Consider the following 16,164-nt stretch of genomic DNA (forward strand, 5'->3'; position numbering starts at 1 on the left):
CACAGCTGCAATAAAAAAAAAAGTCTAAGCTGCAATGCGGGTTTATTTTCTTTGCCATTCTACATTAGTTGAACCGTTTAGATTTTTGTCCATTTAAAGCTATAGTGCATAGTTTCGGTCTCCCCCATGAGGAATTCTAAGTAATGACACTGTTGGCGCCTGCACGTGATACAAGCCTTATGTGATCGCACACACGCACACACCCCTACCCCACGTAGTTGCAATTAGCCACAGAGGACATGGAGGATTAAAAAAAACAAAACATGATGGATTCTTCAGTTCAAAATGGAGTTTCTGCGCACAAAACTCGCCGGACGACACAATCTTCTGAACATTCCGTTATGAGAAATCCAGAGAGATTTGTGTGTCGTTGATAGTCTTGATTAGCTTTGTAGCAACTCATTTGAGGGTGGCTTAAATGTAACGGACGTTCATTGACATATCAAAAAGTTAAGCGCTTAAGCATTAAGTCTTCATTTAAAGACAGGTGTAGTGGGTCACCTTGGGTGATGGAGCTGCAAGGCTCTTAAATAGGAACGCATTAGCTCAAGTTAAAATTAATGAATGAGGAGCTGGTGTGAATGTTCTCAAGGCTTTCCCACTCAAAGTCATTGTATAATACAGCCCTGTCTACATGGTTTGAGACTATTAAAAGGCTAAGTAGACAAGAGAATGTGAATAAAAATGACAATTAAGCCAAATATTTCTTTCAATTCTGGGCAAATATCAATGTATATGTTTGTAATTGGCATTTTCAGTTTGCTTCTACCTGCAACTCATACCTGTCACACATACAGAACTCAGTACTAAAAACGGACATGATGACTGAAGTGGGTCAGGTAGAAGACCAAAAACCAGTGACCACTTATGTTGTGTTGCTATTGGCTGGCGGTGCGAGTGGAACTATGATGTCAACATTGTTTCTTTTAAGTGAATTTTGTACAGGAATTCCAGAATTGCATTCTGGAATTTGTCAGTTGTCAATTCAATTCAATTTTATTTATAGTATCAATTCATAACAAGAGTTATCTTGAGACACTTTACAGATAGAGTAGGTCTAGACCACACTCTATAATTACAAGGACCCAACAGCTCTAGTAGTTCCCTCCATAGCAAGCAACAGTGCGACAGTGGTAAGGAAAAACTCCTTTTAGGGAAAAACCTGGGACAGACCCAGGCTCTTGGTAGGCGGTGTCTGACGGGGCCGGTTAGGGGTGAAATGAATAGTAGCAATAACAGTTACAGTAAAAGATAATGGAACAGTGACTAAAAATAGAAGTTAGTAAATGCAAGTGTCACAGATGAAAGGGACCATGGGTTAGGTTTTATTAAAAATGTTGCCTGTTATCAGCAACGTAAAGAAGAGTAGCACACATGGCATATACACGATAGCATAGAGTTAATATAACCATGTCCAGGAACAAAAAGTCAACTATTACTTTAAATCAGTGGAGATTATAGCAGCTCAGGATAATTAATAAGAAAAGCTTAGTAGAGCTTAAAGTCGATCACAGCAGTCAGATTTAAGAGGAGAATTTCTAATAGCTTGTATTTGAGCCAAAATACAGGTCACCGCTCATTTTCCTTCCCTGCATTACCAGATTTTGTGTGAGGACGAGGGTGCTACAGTGACCTGCTCCTTCTGTTTTGAACGAGCCCTGCCTTGGGTCAGCCCTCAGAACACACCACGCGCACACACACACACACACACACAACATACAAGCCTGCCTGGTGCATGTACACACCTGCAGATGCGCACGCATGCACACACTGCACCACGTTAACGCATGCCTGAGGTATGTGCACACATGCTAATAAGCAGTAGTCACACACACACACACACACACACACACATTTGGTAGCAGCGGCCTTGAGATGCTGTGCTCTAATTAAGTAAATGAGAGAATCAGAGGGGCAGATGGTGGGAGAAGAAGGCAAATAGCCACACTTCTTCCTCATTTTGTCTGGGTAGCCCACGGGGCTGCAACTGTTTCCCTTCCTCTCACCTATGACTTTTTTTTTTTTTTTTTTTTTACTTCTTCAGCTTGCTTGCCTTTCTCTTGTAAAACACACACCGCGCCTGCTTTCTTGTTGTCGAGCTCTCTTTGTCTTTTATCTCTGCTTTCCTCCCTTTTCTTGCTTCTCTGCTTTCTTTGCCAGTGTCTGCACGTGCATACTGTACCTCCATATGCCAAACGCCCTGAAGGTAGATATAACGTCCCAGAAAGGAAATGAAAAACTCCCTGTATGCAGGGAAATGAAAGATGACCGCCTGTGTGAGTGTCCGTGTATCTAATATGTTCCCATTTAGGACAAACTGCATATCTTTTACCCTTCCCTTATTTAATGTCAATGTCAAGTTCTCTGCTGCTTAATGTAATGGTTTGTATGTGTATGTATCTGTATATATATATATATATATATATTATATATATATATATATATATATGTTCTCTGTCTGGCACTACAGCAACTCTCTCACGCTGTCCCATCTTCACTTAAAATGAAAAAAAGAATGTTTCTGCACCGACGCTCTGCTTGCTAGCACAGTCAAACCGTGACATTAAGTTCGAGTGAAGTAGCTGTGATAGAGATTGCTCGACTGTGTTGGCGCTCTGGGAACCCTGATGGCAAGTAACAGGTCCAAAATGAGTCCAATTATATAAGTGAAACATTATAATCTTTAGTTTCTCCATCCTCTGAGTGATCAGTACATACAGTACATAAAAAATCAGCAAACAAAAAGAGGAGATGCATTATTCCTACTCGCACTACTAGTAAATGATGTGGTCTAGACCTACTCTATCTGTAAAGTGTCTCGAGATAACTCTTGTTATGAAATGAAATTGAATTGAAAAAAATTGAATTATTTCTCCAACTTTAGCTCAAGTGTGTCAGGTTTGAGTGTGAATCCGAATCAGAATCAGAAATACTTTATTGATCCCCGAAGGGAAACTCTGTGTAGCAGTTGCACAAATATTATAAATATCAGAGTAGAAATACAAATAAAGAAATAAAGAAATATAAGGAGTGTGGCTATGTACGGTATTTACATAAAGGAATGTTATTATACATTATTTACATAATTAACATAATTTAGGAATTGCAATGGTGAAATGTAAAATAATAATAATAATAATAATAATAATAATTGCAGTAGTTGAGAATTGCACACGTCAGGCCAGTGTTATTGCACAAAACAGATAATACAGGTAATATTGTCCAGTTTCAACCTCTTTAAGTGTCCGTGGTGCATTTTGGGTGAATGAGTCTATCACTGAAAGTGCTCCTGTGATTGAGCAACAATGATGTCCCCAGAAAGATTAAATTAACAATTGACACGCACCTCTCTCCGCTTTACAAATACTGAATGATGAGCAGGATCTTTATTATTAATTTTTTTTGCTTAAATGGATTAAGGGTGTTTCCTAAACTGAAAATACCCTCTAAAAGCAGTGTATAATCTGGCACAGAAAGCAACGACAGACCACATCAAGGAGTTTTGTGAGTGAATCTGTTTGTGTGCCCCAGTGCCCTGTGGTTGAAACACGATTTCAAGGCAGTGAAAGCCTTTTGAGGAATTTCATTTTCAAGCGGAACACGGGTTCGCAGAGGGCAGCAGCGTGACGGTGTATGAAGCTGGAGCACCGGACGATGAAACCACGTGCGTTTCAACTCTATCTGTCCCTCCCTGTATTTATCCCCGGCTTTCTAAATGTCTCTCTGTCTGTCTTTCATACTCGCTCTGTCTCTTCTCTCAGGATTTTCTCTCACCGCTTATCTTCAGGAAACAACATGAAGACGTGCAGCCGCTCTGGAATTCAAGGACTTGGAATGAACCTGGGATGTAGCAAGACTCAGACATTTCAAGTATCAAGTCAGCCATGATTGCTTCTTTGTATTATAGTCTCTCTTGTTATGCCATAGCTTGAAAAATTACATTCCAGGTATTAATGTGCTGTAATGATTGATGCGTTTGTTTGAGTCATTTTCTAAAGCAAAAATGCACACTGATTCCAGCTTCACGCGATATTTATTCCATTGTAAATTGTATATGTTTGATTTTTAATTGAAAGATGAATCTCGCAGTTTGAGTCAGACTTCAACTGAAGCTCTGGGGAGTCTATTAGCTACAGAATCTGGTTATGACTAATTACATTTGATTAGTTGCAGCCATTAAATTAACAACCCTGTCAGCTACAAAATACATTCATGTATACTGTACATTTCTTTTGCCAAATAACATTTCTGAAGGATATAGCGTGATCTTGTTACAGAGCCAAAACGTCCACAGAGGGAGGACATAATGATTGACAGATCGGTCAACCAAACATCTCGGGACTTTGGGAAAGGGGACCGCTTTTTGTTTATGGTCTGCTGTCCCATAACCTTAACTAAGATGTTCTTTTAACCCAGACCAAATAGCTTATGCTCATAAACCTAACCAAAATTTCTTCTATTTTTTTTTTAATAGTGCTTTGTAAGCCGACCACTGTCTTTTCCTAACCTTAAAGGTCTAATATTGTACAAAAGTAACTTAAAAGCAACTTAACATATAAACCCATTATTATTAATATATAAGTATGAACCTGAACATGAGCTTGTTGTGGGGTTTGGCTTGCCTAAAAATCACTGTTTAGCCACAAAAATGTTTGGTACTGACTAAAATGCGTCTGTGGCATTGAGTATTGAAAACCTACATGCACCAAGTAGAAAACCTTTTTCTGTTTTCTTCAACAAATGTTTTGCCTTTATTGGACAGTAGAAATTATAAAAATCAGACAGTTTTGAACAGTTTGTAGATGCATAATCCAGTTGGCCTTACCCTCAAAACCAATATACTGTATGTGCCCATGCAAATGAGCTGTGTATGAGTTAATTAAAATAACACATGGTTGAAAATAAACAAACCCACATCCACTATTAGATATTCTCCATGTTTTGTTTTTTTTCTTGTCTTCAGGTACAACCAGCACACGACCCCATCAGCTTTATCCATAGAGACAAGACAAAACAAGTCTGTGTGTGTGTGTATGACGATGGTGCATCCCACTGATGCAAATATAGATCTTGACACGCTTCGCAATCACACAACATTTACCTGACAAACACACAACCACAGATCACACACACACACACACATACCGTACACAGTGAGTGCCTGTGTGGCCCGGGCTGATTAATTGGAGCGTTTAGCGGCAGTGATAGCTGTGCTCCTCAGAGACAACACACTGTCTCTCTCACGCCCCACCTTAACCTCTGCTGGACACACACACACACACACACACACACACACACACACACACACACACACACACACACACACACACACACACACACACAACTAGTCCTTTCTCAGCTGAAATTAGAACACGTCGCTTTTCTGTCTCCCATCTTGTAAATGACCCATCATCAGAGCACTTTCCCCTTGCCGAAAGCGATTTTGCCACGGAGCAACTGGTTAAGGTACGACGCAGGGGAGAACTCAGGTGAGGGTGTGTGTGGTGTGTGTGGTGTGTGTGTGTGTGTGTGTGTGTGTGGTGTGTGAGCCTGAGAGTGTTTTTTGTTTGCCTCTCAGCTGCAGCGGGATATTAATGAACCGATGCACAGACCCATAGAAATGCACAAAAGATTCTTAAAAGTGCACTCTTTGCAGCACTCTCTAATCTTTCTTGGTGCTGAAGGTGACTCACACACACACACACAACACACACACACACACACACACACACACACCCACACACACACCACACACACACACACACACACACACACACACACACACACACACACACACACACACACACACACACACACACACACACACACACACACACACACACACACACACACACACACACACTTATAGCAAGGCCTGACCAAGGTTTTCGCTTCCACGAGTTTTATGTACCTTTAAAACCAGCCGAATGAGCGGCCATATCTCTGCTTGGCTGCAAGGTGACTTCAGAGAGGCGAAAACGGGGGGGAGGGTAATTAGAATAAGAAGAACAAGTGGCACCAGAGAAAGAGTCTCCACCTCTGGTCGAGGTATTGTTCCACGCCGACCGACCTACAATCCCCCACAATCGCCCTCCTCCCTCTTCCCATTGTCTTCCTCTCATCCCCTCATGCTGCCCCCTTATCTCTCCTAAGAGACTTTCCATCTCTCTTACCTCCGCTTTGTCTCGCTTTGTCTCTAACACACACTCTCCTCGACACACACCTCCACCTTTTCCCTCCCTCACTCTCTCGATTCCCTTCCTCCCCAGTCAGCTGTCACGGCTGCCACTTTCTCGCGCCCACTCATTTATTACAGGTCACCATCGCAGGAGGGGCCGTTATAAAAAAGGACAACGTGCCGCGTCTGAACACACAGACCCACACACAACCTCTAAATCACCCAGTACAGATGGATATGCAAATACTGTACATAAACACATGCAAACATGTAATGAGAACTAGCTCCTCAGAACTAGTCTTTTTCAGGTGCTGCTTTCCACAAGAATATGCTATAAAATGTTCAAATTCAGACTCATGGTTTTAACCAAAAGTGAACCACTTTGATGTTCCACAAAAATACCAATTGATGTATATTCAAATCTTTGAACTGACTCACTTTGTATGTAATTTCACCCCACAATAAAATTGGCTTGCAATTGGTTTGAACGCATTATAAGAGCTTCCTTAATTCACTCGCATCAAAATGAAGTCTGTTTCATCAGTAAGTTCTAAAAAAAATGTTTTTTTTAACAGCTGAGTTACATTTTTGGAATATTACCACAATTAAAAAGAGCACAATGGTTACAAAGAATGGCATTTTGTTATATAAGCCGTTACAAATTTGATCTATTGGGTCTGAGAAATGTAGAGATACTACAGGCATTGTATATAATTCAGACACCCATTCATATACAGGCTGTTCTGTATGTGCAAACACATGGCTACATTCTGCTTTCGTTATCATGGCACTGACAAAGAACACAGCATGTTTCCATGGTTCACACAGTTTTAATCTTGTAGATCTTGTTGCGTCTTTTAAAATGTTTTCTTAATCCTTACAAACCTCGCCTTTCTCTGCCATGACGACAATTGGAAAAATACTGTAATCTCTTGTTTTCTTTTATATACTGTATATACAGTGCATTTTTTTAATGTGGGCAAATATTCAGAAAAGAATAAAATCAGGCAGACTCTGGCAGAAATAGCCTGATAGACACAAAGACGCACATGCCTAAGCATACAGAGTATCAATCACACACACAACACACACACACACACACACACACACACACACACACACACACACACACACACACACACACACACACACACACACACACACACACACACACACACACACACACACACAACACACACAACACACACCAAAGAGTATACACACTCCACAGTGCCAGACAGATTAGGGCCCTGATTAAGGCGTGTGTCGCATAAAAGTCTTGGAACAGTAAATATCCTTAATTTGTAGTGTAATTAAACAGATTAGCTGCCGTGAATATCTTAACAGGGATTAGCTGAAACACAATACACCAGGCGGGCTTGACTACACACACATACTGTGTGCACACACACAGAAACACATACACAGAGAGGAAGCCAACTAATGAAAAACGTCCAAAATAGTTTTTTAACTACCGTAAAAAAACACAACTGGGAGACAGACAGGTTTGTGTTTGTGTGTGTGTAGAGGTGTGTGTGTGTGTGTGTGTGTGTGTGTGTGTAGTGAGTGAGCGTGTGCAATGACATCACATGAGAGAGAGAGAGAGAGAGAGAGAGAACAGTGGTAGAGACACAAATCTACAGGTCGGGTTGAATTGCCGGATCGACGCGCTCACAGATGAGGGATTAGAGACCAGTGATCATTTCTCCTTTCACAGGCTTTCATTAAAATGCCCGACTTTGTCAAGGTTACGGTGAAAAAAAAATTCTATTGTTATTCTAATGGACTCTATTGTGCTGCGCTGAGAGCCAGAACAAAAAGCAATGGAAGCAAGTGAACGGAGTTAAGTAAAAAAGAAAAAAGGCCAGACTGGTGGTGAAAGATGGAGTCGATGGCACTTGATCCTGCTTCACCAAGGAAGTGCTGCCAATCAAAAGGAAGCTGAACACTGTCCCACTTCCTGTCTTGGCCTTGTGCCTGAGAACAGCACTACAAATTTGAATTCAAAGCCACTGCAAGCACAGATACACAAATAGATGCGTATGCACTCTGATATTTGTTTCTTACAAGGTGGATCAAGCCTTGACTTAAAACCATAACCCCTTGCCCCAACCTGAACCTAAAACTAGTCCTACTGCATAGCATAAAAACACCCTTAAAGCTGCACTAATGTACATTTCCAGATTAATTAGGTGCAACTTTAAAAATCTTTGATTTGGAATTGCCAACTCTAGTCAATTAATTAAAGTTCAATTAGTATTTAGCTTTGGATGTGCAACAAATCTCACTTTTGAGGTAAAACAAATCATCCATTTTTTTAAATGAAGCGCCAAAGGAAACAAGCAAATAATTACTGAGACGTGGATGATGCTTTGAAGCTAAATTGACCCAAGTGGATATATCAAACTAACCTTGACTCTATCAACAGTAAACAAAAGTCAGCATCTAATCAGCATATAATGTAATGCTGCATTTAAAGCTCACAAGCTTAGCACACACAGAAAAACAGACAGTACATGCGTGTAGCATGTAAATGACAGTTGGAGTGGTGTACGAAGGAGCCGCCGACAGCATGTCTTGTTGTCCATGTAACAAATTGGGTGTTGTAATTAAAAGGTAGAAAAATGAGCCGTTTTTCATTCTCCCTGCATGTTCAGTGACTCACACAACACTGCTAATGAAAGACAGAGGGAGGAGTGTGTCTGTGTGTGTGTGTGTGTGTGTGAGAGCAGATTTGCGTGTGAGAGAAAGAGGAGAGAGAGGCAAGAAACTAAAAAAGCTGTTAAAAGAGAAGAAAAGCAGAGGCAGTGAAAGACGAGGGAGAGCAGGGAAAAAAGCACATTGGAGATGTTAATGGATGAGAACAGGAGGCAGAAAAGGTGTGTGTGAGGATAAGAAGAAGAAATAAGGAAATAGAAAGAGGAAAGGAAAATAAATGACAATTGTGTGAGAAAGCTAATGAAATAGAAGTCTAATAAAAGAAGAGATACTCTGAAGTGGTGTGAGCAGGCCGGCACTGCTAGGCAAGAACAGTGAGTGTGTTTGTGTATTTGTGTGTGTGTGTGTGTATGTGTGTGTGTAGGAAGCCCCTCAGACGCAGGATGGAGGCATTTGTCTCTGAGTGGAATTACAAGTGGCGGGCCGAAGAAACCCTCCAGTGGTTGAAAAAGAAACAGAAGAGGGATGAAAAAAAAATAGATTCCTCTGTCTTTCCTGTCCTTTTCTTTTCTTGGGCCATGCCTTGCTTACACAGTGTGTGTGTGTGTTGTGTGTGTGTGTGTGTGTGTGAGTGTGAAGGAGAGTTAAGAACAACACAAACCACTAAAAGCAGATTCAAGACTTGTTCTTAAAGCTAACAATGACAAAGCATAAAGCTGCCTCAAACTTAGGCTTCTACGTCTAAGCTTCTACTGCCTTTCACCCATGCACTTGCATGCATGTGTGTGTGTGTGTGTTGTGGTGTGTGTGTGTGTGTGAGGCTAAAGTAAAAAAGCTGAATCAGCATGCGATTAGAAATTAAAAGAACACATGTAGATTTGAGGGTGTTAACAGTGAATCCCTGCGCATGGGTGAACTGGGTTTTCTGTGGGAGTGAGATCTCAGTCCTCCTGAAAAGGGGGCATCTGCGCCAGGCTTCCAGCGTCCAACCAGCAAATCCAACTCACACTGGGAGTTGGCACCGGACACCTTAGCCCAACCAAAGCCAACCCTGCTCATCATTAGGCAGCAGAGGAACGGAGGTTCAAAAGTCTGTCCTGCCAAGCACACAAACACGACGCCAGAGACGGAGAGGGACTAAGAAGCGTCGGGGACGATTGTAGGGGCCAATAAAGCTGCTATTTTGCACCCAAGTCTTGGATGTTTTCCTTCCCATGCTGTGCAGTTGTGATTCCGCATGTAAATATTTGGGTGGTTCGCAAACTCGGAGGAACAAAAGACCCTCTGTACAGCCGGCGGGCAAAGAAAATGTCAGCAAACAGGCTTGTGATGTCGCCGGAATCGCTTCGGAATGCCTGGGAAGAGAAAAGTAAGAGACAGCGTTGTCTTTGTTTGGCCCGTGCAGATAATAATCTGAACGCTGATTCAGACAGAGAGTACCATGAGAGTTAGCGCCGCGGTCTTAGGCCTCCGAAGAGCGTTCCATCACCCCCCCACGCGTTCCATAGTCATTTGTAAGGTCTCCCCTGCGGCCCGCTGAGACTGTCCAGTTGTGAAAGTGGAAGCAAATAACAGCCCACACTTCAATGTCAGCCTCACTGAACTGCAATTATTATTCTTTTGTGCATTCAGAAATATTTTATTCCCACTCTTCGTCGCTCCGTGTCTTTCACCGGAAGACACCGACAATCGCGCGATCAGTGCATTCGACCAACACCCAGCCTCTGCCTGGCACTGGTTAAGCCTGGGAGATATCAAGTTATGATAGCAATGTTGACTAATTTCGAGCAAGATTGAATTCCTTCACCTCCCTCATCTCGCATGCTGTCAAATAAAGGGCTTGCGGTCTAGACTGATGCTATCAAAAAAAAAAAAAAAAAAAAAAAAAAAGCTTAATTAGCTTGTAATAAATTCTCATTTCCGCCAGTCTTCTACAAAAGCCTCGGCCAGCTCCGTGGCTGTGTGTGCCAGCTGACAGACGCCCAGCAATTTGATACATGGCATTCAGAAGGTTCCCTTCCCGATGCCTACCTCCTCCCCCCCGGCCATTTCACAAGTGAGCACGTCTTTAAATGTCACCCAAAAACACACACACACGCCACACACACACGCACGTGTGAATACCGCATTTGTCATACACACCGGAGAGCAAGGGCGATTAAAATGTTTGAGCCATTTGTTTGTGCGAGCAGGAAAAACAGACAGCTTGATACATGATGGTGAAACCGCTGGGGTGAGCTTCATTTAAAGGTCCCATGACATGGTGCTCTTTGGATGCTTTTATATAGACCTTAGTAGTCCCCTTATACTGTATCTGAAGTCTCTTTTATATAGACCTTAGTGGTCCCCTAATACTGTATCTGAAGTCTCTTTTATATAGACCTTAGTGGTCCCCTAATACTGTATCTGAAGTCTCTTTTATATAAACCTTAGTGGTCCCCTAATACTGTATCTGAAGTCTCTTTTATATAGACCTTAGTGGTCCCTAATACTGTATCTGAAGTCTCTTTTATATAGACCTTAGTGGTCCCCTAATACTGTATCTGAAGTCTCTTTTATATAGACCTTAGTGGTCCCCTAATACTGTATCTGAAGTCTCTTTTATATAGACCTTAGTGGTCCCCTAATACTGTGTCTGAAGTCTCTTTATATAGACCTTAGTGGTCCCCTAATACTGTATCTGAAGTCTCTTTTACTGTATATAGACCTTAGTGGTCCCCTAATACTGTATCTGAAGTCTCTTTTATATAGACCTTAGTGGTCCCCTAATACTGTATCTGAAGTCTCTTTATATAGACCTTAGTGGTCCCCTAATACTGTGTCTGAAGTCTCTTTTATATAGACCTTAGTGGTCCCCTAATACTGTGTCTGAAGTCTCTTTTATATAGACCTTAGTGGTCCCCTAATACTGTGTCTGAAGTCTCTTTTATATAGACCTTAGTGGTCCCCTAATACTGTGTCTGAAGTCTCTTTTATATAGACCTTAGTGGTCCCCTAATACTGTGTCTGAAGTCTCTTTTATATAGACCTTAGTGGTCCCCTAATACTGTGTCTGAAGTCTCTTTTATATAGACCTTAGTGGTCCCCTAATACTGTGTCTGAAGTCTCTTTTATATAGACCTTAGTGGTGAACAAGGGGAGGTAACTTTGCCCCTTATGACCTCATAAGGGGTAAGATTCCAGATCACCCCATCTGAGCTTTCATTTTCTCAGAAAGCAGAGCAGGATGGCGTGGCACTTCGCCGAGTTCCTTGACAGTACCTTGACCCTAAAGAGGTAAATCAGCTGACTTATACACAACTGGAACGCTGTACAAAAGAAAGCTGGATTAAATCAAAGAGGAGTCCTTCACCACTACAAAAAAGAAAGTTTTTTTTAAATGAGCTTTAAAACCGCATCTCCTCAGATGATGGGAGACAGAATTGAATTCAGGACGTCGTTACCTCTGGTTGCCATTTTCAGCAACCAAATTGTTTTTCAAGTAAAAATGCCAACATCCTCTGGTCTCAGCTTCTCAAATGTGAGAATTTGATGTTTCTCTAGAATAGCAAACTAGAATATCTTTGAGTTTTAGACTGCTAGTTGCATAAACAATATATTTGAATGCATAATTTTAGGCTGTGAGAAATCACGGCCATTTTTTGCTATTTTCACAATTTATAGAACACTTAATTGGGAAAAAGAAATGCCAGATTAATTGATAATGAGAATAATCATTGGTTGCATCCCTAATCCCACTGTCCCACTGAAAGCCAAAAAGCTATGGCCAGTTCACTTCCTTCAGAGCAATCAGAATTTTTTTGTGTGTGTTTTCCACAGTGTCGATCAGCCTCCTGGAGATCTTATTTTATCAATTAATGAGCTCTTAAACGCATCGGCTGGGTCAATCCTGAGCTCTGAACCTGTTTATTTTAAACAAATGTGAATATGAGTCAGCAGGAGGCCATGCCAGAAACACTGAGATTCTCCCGCACTGCCAACAGACTGTGAGACAAGTCTTCAATCATGTTGCTCGCAGTGTGAACACCTCCATTTTTGGCACATCACGCAAACACCCATACATAGTTTAGTGTACATAGACCGGCTGACTGGCAGCAATTGTGCAGACATTTGTCTCGCAGCTGGAGCGTGCAGACAGATTCAATCACCGTGTTAAACACGGCTGAACATCTCCAGCGTTGACTTACTTGATATATGGTGTGCGGTATGAATTTTTTAAACCTGCAATAAGGAGAGGGAGATTAAGTGAAAGAGAGACCAAAGAGTGGACAGATAGCACACTAATATCTACTCAGTATACACACACACACACACCACACACACACACACACACACACACACACACCACACACACACACACAACACACACACACACACACACACACACACACACACACACACACACACACACACACACCACACACACACACACACACACACACACACAATGAACTTCCCAAGAGGCATAGCTCAGATTCTTGGGTGGAATTTGCATCACAAATATCTTGGAGGGGAGTGTATGCATAGTGAACAAATAAACCAGTGAGGGTGCCACTTTTCTTCCCAATTCATCCTCGCCTGACACCCATCCATCCGTGCATCCATCCACTCCTGTTTAACTGCATCCAAAATCTACACCACCGAAGGGAGTGTGTGTGTGTGTGTGTGTGTGTGTTTCTCCAGCTCCGCCTGAGAACCCCAAACCACCAGAGATCGAGCCAAAACTCGCTGTCCTTGGAGGCATGAAGAAAAGCGTCCCGGAATCCCATTTGTGCCTCTGAGAGGTTGGGTCGATGGCCAAATTCACCTCTGAACATCAATCCACGAACTCCCCTATGTTTCCACTTCCTGAGCAGGTTTCTGCTTGTTTGTTTTATTTCCAGTTCGGCATTCCTTGCCAAAGCTTGATTACATCGATTAAGAAGGCAGATTCTGGCACCATGTAGTGCTTATCAGCCAAACAAGAAACACAAAATATTACTCTGCAATTTACTTGAGTGCATCTTAAATTCTGACATGATTCCAGAGCAGATATAACTCCAAACCAAACAGAATAGAGCACACTAAAGTCCTTATAGATCACTAAGTCTAGGAACAGAAGCTGATTGAAAAAGTTCAACAGCCCAAATTCTCAACATAAAAGCCTCACATATGTATTTGCTTGGATAAACAGTGTTGAAATTATGCCTCATGCACACACTATGACACGGGGGAGACCTAAAATGTTTCTCAAATATCACTGACAAACGATCTGCAAATATCCTACAGGGGTGCCAAAAGGAACAATACATACATAACATCAACTTCACTATAAATTGACTACTGATGCGTGACATGGACGCATTACAATTACAAGCCTTCATAGGGGTAGGCCTGTTGCAGGATCTTTAAAGTGATTTTCGTCCTTTTGATGAAAGCTATATGTTTTTCTACAGCCTTCAGTGTATCTGCTACATCTAAATTATTCAAAGACAGTGCAGGATAAAAACTGCAACCGAGCTCAGTTCATATAAATCAGCGCAAACAGCCACGGTCGCTTAGGGGAATTGTATTAAAACGATGGCGCATTAATTCATATTTAGGGTACAATATGAAACGGCACAACACGGGGCTCATCTGCTAACATCTGAGATTCGCTCTCTTCAGTGAACCTGAAAAGATATTTGATGTAAGAGTTTTATTCACCAGTATATGTATCAGAGGAGGCACGTGCAAAGTGGTATCACATATTTTACGCTCAAAAGTGTGTCGTTTTTTTTTTATCCGATAAGCTTCGGATAAAAAAAGGTCAAAAAAGCAAATAGCCAATGTGTAGGTAGTTTGGAAAGATTTTTACGCAGAGCCCAACACGCTCCTACAGGCTGCGTAATGTCACAGTTTACTGCAGGTGCGAGTCTCGTTGGGATGATTCAAATCCGCGTCAGAGTGGTCGGATATGAAGTTGGGTTAAGTTTGTGTCAGTGGTGTAGCGCCAACATCAAAACGGTGTTAAACAGCGATGGCCATTCATTATAATTCAACAAACACATGCCGTGAATTGATCAGTAAATTTAGGCCATTTGTAGCTTCGTGCCAGAAACGACGGGGTTCAGGTTGTTTGGACCCTAACTTGATCCCTGCTTTGCTTTTCCAGTCTGACCTGGGAGACCCAGGTACTGAGACGCGCATCCAAGCACTCACCTGACTGTGCTGCACTCGATCCGATCACCAGCAAAGTGACGAGAACGCAAGCGTGGAACTTCATCTTCGAAAAGGCTGGCTTGTCTTGTTAACTCCCGTAACTCACATGTCCAATTAAGATATCCTCGTTTATTTCCACACAATCACAGAAATAAACAACCAAAGAGACACGTCGTAGTCTTCTTGGATTCTTGGACTGCTGGGCACAGTGTCCGTGCGCACCCAGAACCCGCGCCGTGGAGAGCTTTTACGCACCGCGTTATTTGTTACGTTTGTTTATCAGTTCCCAGACCAGTGTTTAGGTCGGTTTCCACCACGGATACTCAGAGCCATACTCCTCACGCTGCCGTAGAACCGGTGGCTGGGGGGGTGAGGGGGCTGGAGTGTGTGTGTGCGCGATGGGATGGGGGGACTGGACACGCCCCCTTAATGATTGACACCTCCTTCAGCCTATTAAATCAGCTATCCAAAAGGAGAGTTTTTGGAAATCCGCCCACTTTCCTTATCACCTCTCCTGATTGGCCATTTGGCATCATCGCCACTTTCAAGACACCTGTCAGGAGCATTCTCTGTTTTTGCTACCTGTGGGTCTTCTGTGTTGGCTTTTTATCATACTATAATGATCATAAGTCAAAGTCATGATTAATTAGTTGCTATCTAGCCCACTGGTTACCAGTATAGAGCAATATATTCATAGGAGATACGTACGTTCCTGTATTTAGAGGAAAAGGTGTATATAGCATTTTCCAGGGGACGGTGTTACAATAGCTACTAAAAGTTTGTTTTGGTATTTTATTATATTAAATATAGACTTACAGAAAGTCTCCTGTGGGGCCAGAAACATCAACCTCTGCAAATATCCACCACTAGAAGGCCCAGTCTATAAACTTTGATGATGCTGGTCCAAAGGGTCTGCAGTGAACGGGAATGGCTCCGCAGTATACTATGTTCAGGGCCGCTCATTTTACAAGCCAGTGTCCCCTATTCCGCTCTCCCAGCTTCATCTGTGGGCTGGTGTGGAAGTGTGACACTGTCTGGCGAATCCGCGAGGACAGAAAGGTATTGATTTGTGGTCCATGTAAAGTGAAAACTAAGTCATAAACTGGCTCTATTACCAAACGACTCCAGCAGCAAGGCTCTAAATGACC

The 16,164-nt window shown here is 42.1% G+C and overlaps 1 protein-coding gene across 4 annotated transcripts in view; it reads right to left on the reverse strand.

The window, feature by feature from the left end:
* Nucleotides 1-15,386, reverse strand: part of si:ch73-383l1.1 (receptor tyrosine-protein kinase erbB-4) — a 252,376-nt gene extending 236,990 nt beyond the window's left edge. For all 4 annotated transcript variants that reach the window (XM_032506281.1, XM_032506280.1, XM_032506282.1 and 1 more), the window contains exon 1: nucleotides 15,017-15,386. In XM_032506281.1, coding sequence (XP_032362172.1) covers nucleotides 15,017-15,080 — 64 coding nt within the window. In that variant the 5' untranslated portion in view covers nucleotides 15,081-15,386. The remainder of the gene's footprint in view (nucleotides 1-15,016) is intronic.
* Between the last annotated feature and the right edge of the window lie 778 nt (nucleotides 15,387-16,164).

Source organism: Etheostoma spectabile, chromosome 24 (assembly GCF_008692095.1).
Source record: "Etheostoma spectabile isolate EspeVRDwgs_2016 chromosome 24, UIUC_Espe_1.0, whole genome shotgun sequence".
NCBI classification, from domain to species: domain Eukaryota; kingdom Metazoa; phylum Chordata; class Actinopteri; order Perciformes; family Percidae; genus Etheostoma; species Etheostoma spectabile.